We start from the raw sequence: 12,323 nt of genomic DNA on the forward strand, positions 1-12,323 counted from the left end.
GCACCTGCTGGAGCAAACGCTACCAATTTTGATGGAGAGGTAGCTGCTATTACTTTAGCTTTAGAAAAGCTTACTCACGCCTGCGTAACGAAGGTAGTTCTGCTGTCGGATTCTAGGGCAGCACTGCTGGCGATAGCGTCTGGAGATCCCTTGACTAATGCTAGAATTCTCGCATGCCGGAAATCTATAGAATGTAAAAGAAAAATACTTACAGTATTGGTAATGCAGTGGATTCCAGCCCATTGCGGTATATATGGGAATGAGGAGGCGGATCGACTTGCACGGTTAGGGGCTAGGCAACCTCAACCGCTTCTTCCAGTCACCATGGACATGGCGAAAGAAATGGTCCGAAGCGCTACCAATAAAAGAGCAGAGGAAAGGAGTAGAGGAGAATGTGGGGGCAAGAACTGGGCGGCATTGCTAGACCCTAAGAGGCGTCCTCCATTGACTTTACCAAGAGCGGTGTCAGTGGCATGCTTCAGGTTGGCTTCTGGACATGACTATTAGTGGCACCACCTGAAGAGAATAGGAGTGGCTGATTCTTCAGACTGCGTCCTGTGTGAAGATGGTGAGATGAGTAGCGATCACATATTGCATGTGCGGCAACGGCGGACTTGATTACAGGCAGGAGTTACTTCAGCAAAGCTAAATTATACTGGGCGGTTAGAAACAAAATGGCAGAAATGCCTCTTTTGGCATAGACTAAAAAAAAATAATAAGGTATCAATTAATAGAGTATTTGACGTACCATAAGGTATCAATTAATAGGGTATTTGACATATCATAAGGTTTCAATTAATAGGGTATTTGACACATCATAAGGTATCAATTAATAGGGTATTTGAAATATCATAAGGTATCAATTAATAGGGTATATGACATCATAGGGTATCAATTAATAGGGTATTTGACGTATCATTCGGTTTGAATTAATATGGTATTTGATGTACAATAGGGTATCGATTAATAGGGTATTTGACCTATCATAGAGTACCAATAGATTATATATAGTACTTATTCTATACGCTACTTATATATACATCTAATGTATAAAAATGAATTTTGGGTTGTTCGTACTTTATGCGTTCCTTTTATCCAATTGTGATGTGGTTTTTGCTAACTTTTAAGGATTTCACCGTCAAGAACCGGGAAGAATATAGGCTGGCCCTAATTTTTTGTAAACAAAAAACAAAAGAAAACGTGTAGCTCAAAAAGTATAAATATTGTACATAAGAATGATTTAAGAGGAGAATAATAAACAGTATTGTTTCAGCAAGTATTTTAAAACAACAGAATAGAATAAAAGTCCCAATGCAATGGAATCTAATAATCAACTATTACAAGTAATTGAAAGGGTATTGACAAAGTTATTATTATAAATAAAAGATAATCATTTGAAAACAAACACAAAATATTTCTTATAACCTTCTTATGATAATTCACCTCGGGACCACTAGAGATGTTGGTAGGAGTGCTAGTATGTAGTAACTGAACAGTTATTTCAATTATGAATATAATTAACAGACACCTCACACACACACACACACACACACACTCTCTCTCTCTCTCTCTCTCTCTCTCTCTCTATATATATATATATATATATAAATGTAAATTCAAATTAGTTGAGCCTAAAAACTAGTATTATCATTGTAATACTTTTCCAATGGCATAGCATGATTACCAGTTACCAATTAGATATCTTTATAAATTATTATTTCATTGAAATACATTATATATTAGGAAGTGGTATTGGGTAATATTTATTTAAATTTTATATACCCATAAATAATATTAGACAATAAACATGATTCAGATAGATGGTTTTACCATAAAATACTTTACGTTGTGCATGCCGTGGTAGCTGGGTGCCCTTTTGGTCCTTTCTTCCTCATTGGCTTTTCGTAGCTCCACCCCTGAAGAATACATCACAATGGAAGACGAAGTAGGTTTGGGGAAGGGTAGAAGGTGGAGAATTTGAAAGAAACATGATGTACGCAGAGAAGGAATTAATAATTTTGTAGATTCATAAATAAAACAATTGATGCGAAAAATCGAACAACTGAAATGTTAGAAAAGTCAATTTTCCGTAATAATCCTTCATCAAAATTAAGGTATTTAATTTATTGAAGGCACATCATCATTTCGGGCATTTGTATCTCAATGATCTTGTCATCATCATTTGAATATCCTCGACGGACCGGGACGAGGATACTCAAATGATGATGATGAATTTTTATTGGGTAATTGAATTCTCAAATGACTTTGTTCGATTATCCATATATTTTATTTTTTGAGATTTACGCCTTCAGGACTCGTCAAATTGGAAACTTAACTGATATAAAATTATATTTTTTTTTGGAGAATCCTTCATTGGAAATATTTTTGTTAAATGTACTAAAAAAGAACTGTAAGAGTTTACGAAGTCCATTTCACTGTCTAATTAAACTTTATTCATTAAAACTAAGACCTATTAAGTTTCATTTTGAAATACTAAACATATTAAAAAAATAGAGGGTAAGAGTTTTTACACCCTTCATGTGATACGTAAAATGTTTAATCTTACTGCTATACCACAATGAGCAATAATAAATACTTCACTATACAATCCACTACCGACTGGAATTTTAAAACAAAACTCACCAATACTTGAAAATATTCAAAAGAATTGTTCATTGAATCGACAAATAAAAAAATTCTGTTCATTAAAACTTAACCAATATCCATTTCCTTGCATAATTATTGTATTTAAAAGAGATTATCTTCAATAATAAGAAAATTAATCAATCTGAAAATATTTATTTAATTATCCATATGTTCATTGAAACAAATTCGAGAAAACTAAAAATTAACACAAATATATATATATATTTTTTTTATAAAGAAATGAATCACAAGATTAATCACTCTTAATGACTACGTCAATAGAATGAAGGATCATATCTAAGAAATAAGAAAGAAATCTTCTACCCGTAGCAAATACACGATAATCAAAATTATTAATATTCTTAAAATTTCTCCTCGCTCAATTTCAGTTTCAGAGCAGTATAATGAGAGATACTTCAGTTCAACGAGGAAAGACGGACCAGATACATACGATACTCGAACTACCGACGGTGACAGAATTTATATCGAGGAGGCATATCAAATGTTTTGACAGCCTCCAGTACTGTACGAACCCATTATTTAGGACACTGACACCGACAGGACGGCTACAAAGGTGGCAGGCACACGCAGATTCAGACTCGACTGAGTAACAAGTAACTAAATTATTTGAATCAACATAGATGGTGAGCCCATCACTAACAGACTGACATAAAATACAGACTACTACTTCCCAAATAATCAAATTATTTCAGTCCACTCATAAAATGGATTACCAAAATACCGAAAAAGAGGCTACCTTCAACTAGGGATGGGATATCGAAAGAAAAATATCGATATCGGTATCGATATCGATATCGGATAGCAATATCGATATAGGTATTATATCGGAACTAAAATATCGATATTTTAAAATATCGATATCGAAAATTTAACGAATTAAAGTAATAATATTTATAAAATGATATAGCAAGACACAGGAAGACTTATTTTATGTCATACCTAATCAAAATACATAAGAAACTCTTAATAAATTTGAAACAAAGCAACACCACAACCATATCATAAACAGAACATATATATACTAAAATATAATTGTTTTATTGAAGAAAATTTAATAATAGGAAATTTATTAAAATCTCTATGTGTTATTTCAGTCATTTTCAATAAATTATCGATATTTCGATAAAATAATATCGGAATATTATTGCTTAAATTCAATATTGATATTATAATAATACAAAATATCGAAATAAATATGTATTTATCAAAATAAAATATCGATATTCCATTTTTAATTATTCTATACAATTTTCTAGTCTTTTTAAACAAAATATCAATATTTCGATAAAATTATATCGGGATATTGTTTATAATCTACCATATCGATATTACCAAATATGTTATGTTATGTTATCTTAATGTAAATATATTAAATTATTCAAACAAAATATCTATATTCCATTTTAAATTTGTCGTTAAATAATATCGGAATAATGTTAGAAATCAATAATTATAAAATTGTCAAATATTGAAATGAATTTGAAAATTAAAATATCGAAATACTATTTTTAAGCTTCATTATTTTCTTTAAAAAAATATCGAAATTTGGATTTTTTTTTTTTTTAGGAACCGATATGCCGATATTATCGAAGGAATATTATCGATATTCCGATATTATCGGTTACTCGATATCGATATCAAAATATCGGATATCGGAGACAAAATATCGATATTTCGATAATATCGATATCGATATCCCATCCCTACCTTCAACCCGTTTTCATCATCACACACCAATGGGGCTTAGAAGAAAAAGAAAAAAAAACTAGCTCAATTTTTGTTTGTTCACCTCTTCCTGGTCATTTCTGACATTCAGAGGAGTTATCATACGCTACCAACCTCGGAAGAGTTGTTCTAGGTACCACTCAATTAAAACCAGAGTGGGGAAAATCGAAAATGCTGCGACGAAATAAAAATCAACCTCCCTTCCCCATGCCCAAATCGAACCGACACCGTTGCATTTATGAGGTTGCTAGTGTGACGCCTTAAGGCTTGATAAATTAAAATTAAAAATTTTTTTAAATAGTAATTAAAGAATCTTAATTGAAATCCTTAATTTTTTTAATTATTCAGGGTACTTGTGATATCCAAAATTCATTTTTAGTTAATTAATGACTTTTTCCCTCATTTGATGATGTAGAAGCTGATTATTTTGCACTGAGACATCTGGTAACTAAGCAAACATAAACCAGCATCTTTTTTTACACCTCAAATTGATTGCGAATTTGGCTAGCTATATTGGTAGTTTTAAGTTTCCATATTAGTTTTTTCTTGATTAGAGAGAGACAAGACATTTTTCAACACTACTAGATCTAATCATGCCTGTGATCCAAACTCCCATAGAAGTTAATTTATCTACAAATCGCAAGGATGTAAAATAATTATACACATCAATTGATTAGAAAGTATTTTTGCTGTTAATCTTTCTTGGCAATGTTTCACAATTTTGAATCACTCTTCCGCCTACTCCATACTCATATTTGTATTCATTTTTGAGATTTTGGCACCTAGATAAATCTCAAAATCATTTAAGAAATCCAATTTACTATTCTAGCACCAGGTTTCATATCTATAACGGATATATGATTCAACAGATGACAAAAACTTTTGTCTATTATTTTTAAAGTTGAAAAAGATGGTCAAAAAGAATTGAACATCGCAAAAAATTCATTTCCATCAATAAAATAAAGTTTGTTAATTAAAATTATTATATGGAAAAAATATATATATTTTTTGCTATACAGTTTTGAATATACCATCTCATGCCAAGTGTTGTGATAATGCAGTACATAGTTAATTCCTTAGAAATATTAAGATGGAATATAAAAATTAATAACTCCTCAAAACAAAACAATAGGAATTTCTATTAGAATAAAAATTGTAGCAGACAAATTACAAATAACATTATTTAAAATAAAATGAGACATCCTATATAGAGAACGAGGGAATAAGCCAAACTTCTGGGTTAAATAAGTGATATGGAGGGTTAGGATGGAAAGCATGTTGAAACATAATCAGTCATGCTGGAAGATTATTGATTGACCGTGTGTAAAGATGAAAGGAATATGGTCCGGGTGCGGTCAAAAAAGAACAAAAAAATAGTAATGGAAGATTATTGATTGACCGTGTGTAAAGATGAAAGGAATATGGTCCGGGTGTGGTCAAAAAAACTCAAATAGTAGAAATATACTATTTTAATGAGCCAACGTTTCGCCCCACGTTGCAGGGCTTCTTCAGGGCTATTTTTACGGCAGTCAAAACAAAAATCTATTTTTGAGGCGAAACGTTGGCTCATTAAAATAGTATATTTCTACTATTTGAGTTTTTTTGACCGCACCCGGACCATATTCCTTTCATAATCAGTCATGTTTCAGCCTGTCTTGCTACCCTCTGTTTTTGTATGTTTCTCAGGATGTTGTGTTCTTGCAACGCTAGTTATTAATAGGTTAAAAAAAAAATTAAAATTAAATTTATTTTCTTAACTTTTTAAAAAAGTTTATTTCATCGAATAGTTATTTCTGATCCAGGAGATAATTATTGGAAGCTTTAAAATAATTTTATTTTTACTTTTGATAGTAGTAATATTAGGAATAACATTATTATTATTTTTTATATTTTGATTAAAGGAAAAGGAACATAGCTTATAATGAAAATACATAATGATTAAATGTATGTAATAATATTGCAGGTAAAAAAGTAATATTTCATATTTTCTTTAAAAATTTTGTTTTGACATAAACATATAGAAAAAAAAAAGTCCAATCAAGGACAATATGTAATAAATATTTAAAGAAATTCATAAATAAAAGAAAATTTCATATACATAATTTTCAGAACTAACAAATGATATTCTAAAAAGTACAGAAACATTTTATCACAAGGTACAAATTTATTTCTTCAGATGATTACACAATTTATAAAAACAAATATGTGTATAAATTAGGTATAAACAAAAGCTTATATATATTTATTTAAAACAATAAAATTAATTTCAGATTCGCACTTAAGAATAAATATAATAAAAAGTTCCATTATACAAACAAACTTGATAGCTATTGTAACAATTTAGCTAGCTTATTTCAGCATTTTGAAAAGTTATAAATATTATTTTCTTAGATTATACACATTTAAAACATTTAATAAGTTACTAATAATATATATAAAAAAAATATCTTACTCAATACCTTGTCAATGGTAAAACTTAACGATACATGAAATTAACATTCAAATAACTAATTTTATGTACAATCGTGTAGGTTAATGTAATAATATGTTACGGGTAGAATTAAACTGTAACTATTTTCATTAATTTATAATATATGGAAAAAGAGATAATTGTTGTTCTACTCTTTTAGTAAACTATTGTATTAAAAGGAAATGCAATGCTCGTGAGATCCATAAATTTCATATTTTACAAACTAATATATATATTTTTTTTTATTTTTTAAATAGGCCCCAAATTATAATACAATCAGGCCTAGAAAATGCCTAAGGTATTTGGTTTCATATTTTTAAACCTACACTGTAAAATATATACAAAATCTTAAATACGTGATGAATTTGACTGCGTAATGGCCTTATTTCTAAAAAAAAAAAAAAGGAAAAACAAAACAAAAAAGTAAATTTGCATTATATACAAAATACTTAAAATAAATCTTACAGATTCTGTTGTACATGTTAAATAGGATATCCAACAAAATAATCTTCAGTTATTCAAATATACATATATTGCACAAAATAATAATAATAAAAAAAAAAAAACTACTACACTCACCAATCTCTGAAGCATTTATAAATATTTAAAAAAATCTTACAACATCAAATAAAAAAAGACAAAATAAATTAAAAATTGGTTTTGTTTTAATAATGCCACTTATATAGTTATAGCTTATCCTGGTAACCTAAATATTTTGCCTAGTGATTGTGTTTTTAAAATTTGTTTTTTCACTGTATTCACTCTGACAACATTAAAACATAAGATTTTCAGATATTCTCCCATCTAAAACTGGGTAATTGATAGCTAGTAAAAATTTATTTATTTCAATAAATAAGCAAAAAAGATCGTTTTAACTCTTTTGTTATCTCTATCATAAAATAATGTTAAACTTTGTGGGTAAAATATTGAGATCTGATTGATTTATGGAAAATGAAAATGAATCATACTGGAAGTTATTTCAATGGCTAGGTTTTTGGCAATTTTTTTAATAATTTGACGGGGCAATGATTTAATATCATAATAAAAGAATAAAAAATGAAAGTTTTTTTTGCTCATTTATTTAGTATCATTACAGATTTGATATATTTGGAAAGAATGTTTTATATATGAGAACAATTTTATTTACATAAAAAGTTAAAAACTATAATATGGATGTGGTATGATTACAAACTTTGGTTTGATGATATTAAACAATGATTTAGTGATTTGTTCCCTTTCTAGAAAAATATATTCCTCAATCTTGAGATATTAGCCTGAAAAGCTTTACTTTTAGGGATGACACTTGGTAAAATGAGGAATTCCTGGCTACAGGTTTCTTCAATATAACAGGAGGAAACTGACATAATTATATAATAGAATGAGAAGCACTATTTTTTAAGAAGAAAACAGTTTTCATCATGAAGAAGCAATTAATACCGATCATTACAATTGTGCAGAAATGTTTGGGGTACTTCAGTTTTTTTCCTGAATTTTTGCATTTAATAATACTGTGGAATACTGAAAATCCAAATTTTTATAATCTGAATCTGAAAATAGGGTAATATTCTTTGAAATCTACAAAGAGCTAAGATAACAATAAAACAACAGTGGTATTAAGTAATATAAAGTATATTTTTGAAAATTTAAAATTAGACAAGTTGAAATCGATACAGTATTACTAAACTATATTTTCAATCTCGATTTAATCCCGAAATTCATTCATGTTTAAACTGATCTTATAAGATAAAATGAATTATCTTACATGGTAATATTTTTTTAATCACATGTAATTGAAGTTTATTTTAAGAGTGATTTCCTTAATCAATAAAATTTGTTAATTTGGAATGGTCTCAGTTCTGATCATTTCAGATAATCAGTAAAAGAGGAAGGGAGTTCAGTTTTGAACATAAAGTGCTATATCAGTTGTTCTTTGATGACTAATTTTAATTTATTGTAGATTGGAAAAGGAAAAATTAAATTAAAAAAATTATTTGAAATACCACTTATTTCTCTTGACACACATTAATCAATGAGGCCCATCCAAACCCAAATCCACAAGATTAGTTTTGTTGCAATCCTACCACCTATGTTCGGACTACTCTCGGATTTTTACCCGACAGATCAGTGTTTAACTTTTTAGGTATACATTTGTTCCTAAACCCTACAATCTTACACACCCATTTTATTTCCCAGAATGCTACCAACTGAATTAAATTTACTGGGTGCCGTTCAAAATTTGGCGTTATGTAGCCTTCTAAATTCTCCGGTTAACTCATCCTTCTTCAGTCCAAATATTTTATGCAATTAAATCTATAGATGATACAATAAGAAAATTATGTACTATTTAGGTTAAATTGTAAATTTTTAGGTTTGAATACTTATTTAGTATTTCTAAATGAAGAAGGTAAATTCAGTAACATTAGTTTTAATATAAGATTTTTGTCAATATCAAATTTTTAACTTCAAGGAATCAAGGAAATATTTTTTAAGAAAATCATTTTGTATTATTAATTACATATTACAGTGTTCGCTTCTACTGGGAATAATCTGTCGCATGCAATAGAAAAAACCTGTAGCTAAGAGATCAGAGCTCAGTCCAGTGATCAAAAGAATATTAGTGAATAGTACAACGAGGCAATGAGATACAGATATAAAGATATAAATAGACAGAATAAGAGAGATATAATAGGGAATAAAAAGTTCTTTGGCAAATTTAACATAAAGTTGTTAGCCTATTTTTACTATAAATAATAATAGTAATAGTAATAATAATAATAGTAATAATAAATCATTCTAATATATAGACACAATTATAAAAATATAGAACATTTGTTTATTAAAATCCATACAATTAAAAACATACATAAAATAATACTTTACAACCAGTAATATAAACTAATTAACATAGGTTTCGTCTACAATTGATCATCTATTTACAAACAGATAAGATGTTTAAGCTTAGAAAACTAGTTTTTGATTGACGCTCTAAGCCAGGCTTGTTTGTTTTTATTTTTATGTTGTAGTATAACAGTACTATAATAAAACAGATATAGAAAGAGAAGCTGAGAATTAATACAGTGACCATCCGCCTTCTTAGTTCAATCTGTAAAGAAAATTTTACGTAAGTACTAAGATTAATGAGTTAAAAATATTTCTTTTATCTTGAAAGAAATACACTTTTACTAAAGCAATTAAATTTTTCAAAAAATATTGTCATAACTTAAAATAAAAAGTTAAATCAAATTAGAAATTAGCCATTTTATGAAAATATTATCATTGCAGGTTAGATAGTTATTCAATAAAGAAAGCTGGTATAAGGCTAATGGTATAAGGCTTGGCCCCGACTAGAGGTGTTAATAACACCAATATATTTATATAATAGAAAATCAATAGTCAATGAATTTAGCATATTATTATGTCATTTATGACCAAATGTCACCAGTTGTTGACGGGTGAACCATTGTTTTTGAACATTAAAAATTAGGTGTCAATTTTTAAATGGTTGTTAATACCCAACTCTTAATATTAAAAACATATGTAGACCCATCAATAATTGGCATATTCACCGAACAACTTATTTATTTTATTTATATTTTTTTGAGATTTAAAATATATTTGAACTAAATTATTGATACTAAACTAAACTAAAATATAATAGCGTTTCTTTCTCTTACAATGGTTTTTGGCGGTGGCTGACTAGATGTATATATATGTGTATAAATAGTGGTGAAGCCCACTAGTGGTGGTTAAGACAGCCAGTATGCTTGCGCCAGTCAAGCTTTACTCCTAACCTGTGACACTCCCTAGCATATGCTGTGAAGGATTCGCAATAACACCGCTGTTTAGCTGGACATTCACACATATCTTTGATGCAAGACCTGTTAAATAACATATTTTTTATAAAGAAAACTGCAAAAACTTAAAATTGTAAAAATCTAACATGTTAATTAAGTTATCACTAATTCATGTATCCATTTTTTTTTATTATAAAGAAAAATTGCAATAAAAAAAGTACAAGGTGCTATTTTGAAAATTTGTTTGGTTTTTTCTTTGAACGAATACCTAATATACAAACCTAAATTTTGTTTAAAATTATTCTGTTTTTTTTAAATTTCATTGGAAATATTTAAACCAATTTATAATAAAATTAACTGGTAGGTGTCATAACATATATAGGTACATGTCATGGTATAAGACAAATATCTGATACATATGTTGGTACATTGCATTGACCCTGTTTACTACATTTACTGGGCACTTCTAAAACCATAATTTGTTTGTTGACATGTGAACCATTACATTCATCACATAAACATTGAATATTTAATATTCTTTAATATATTATTTGAGTCAACAAAGATCACAACAGAATCTTCTCATCCACTAACAGACAACATCTTAGTAGCATCTCTCGATGTTATTTAATAGCTTCAGAGAGAGAGTAGCGGAACTTAATAAACCAAAGAGCTAGCCGGAATGGTCCCTCCCCATTCTCTGTTAGCTCCACGGCTATCACGCCACTCATGTACAAACCGTCTTCAGCGGACAATATTTTCCTCATCTTATAATGCCATCAGGCAAAACAAGATAAAATGTAAATATGTGTATATATAATTTTTCATAGGTTAAGTAATATATAATTGTAATTGATTGAGAATAAATAAATAGGTTAAAAAAAAAGAAGAGTGAATTTCCCCTTCAGGGAACCATCTCCTTAGGCGGCTATGAGTTATAATATACAGAGTGGTTCAGTAAATTTCAGAGCTTTTTTCGGAAACATATATTGGAATTTTATTTCAATTTGCCTTCTCTGGATCTTTTCTCCTTCCTAAGCTTTTTCACCCTTTAGTAAGGACCTACATCTTCTTCCTGTGGGACTTGTCTTCCCCTTCACAAAGGTAGGCTAGATTCCTGTGGAATGAAGATTCCTTTCTGTGGGGATTAACATGAAATATGCTGGTTCCCATAAAACTCCATCGTAAAACTCCATCTGTAAATTCATCTTCTAACCAACTACCTAACCTACTAAACACATATTGTCCTGGACTTATGGTAAAGAGTACCTCACATCTTCAATTGGAGTCAGAACTAAATAATTATTAACAGCCACCTCAACTACATGTTTATTTTGTGTATGAATACTTGGGACACATTCATTATCCGAATATATTGGGATAAAACATAATTTCTCAAAATTTGTATTGATTCATTTCCTTGGAGTTGTCTATGATATTAATCATTCCTGTTTCATCAATTTGGCATTGTTGCAATTTCTTGCATTGTTTCAGTATACTTTTGTTTTTTATCCTTATATTCTGAAAAATTTATGTATGTATAACTTCATGTTTGTTTTGAAAGGATTCTTAGTTATTCTTTCCATTTTATAAAGAACATTTGTCTTAAATAAAAACATATTTGACCATACATTGAAAATTGATTGTTATAATTATATTATATTTAT

The 12,323-nt window shown here is 28.9% G+C and overlaps 1 protein-coding gene across 1 annotated transcript in view; it reads right to left on the bottom strand.

Moving 5' to 3' along the window:
• Positions 1–7,254: 7,254 nt before the first annotated feature.
• The window catches only part of cv-2 (crossveinless 2), a gene marked incomplete at its 5' end in the record, with an annotated part of 58,995 nt that continues 53,926 nt past the window's right edge, over positions 7,255–12,323 (bottom strand). The window contains 2 exon segments of the mRNA XM_067046878.1: positions 7,255–9,965; positions 10,537–10,740. Coding sequence (XP_066902979.1) covers positions 10,599–10,740 — 142 coding nt within the window.

The sequence above is a fragment of the Halyomorpha halys genome, unplaced genomic scaffold (genome assembly GCF_000696795.3).
Source record: "Halyomorpha halys isolate HHAL.00 unplaced genomic scaffold, Hhal_1.1 Scaffold1206.1, whole genome shotgun sequence".
Lineage (NCBI taxonomy): Eukaryota > Metazoa > Arthropoda > Insecta > Hemiptera > Pentatomidae > Halyomorpha > Halyomorpha halys.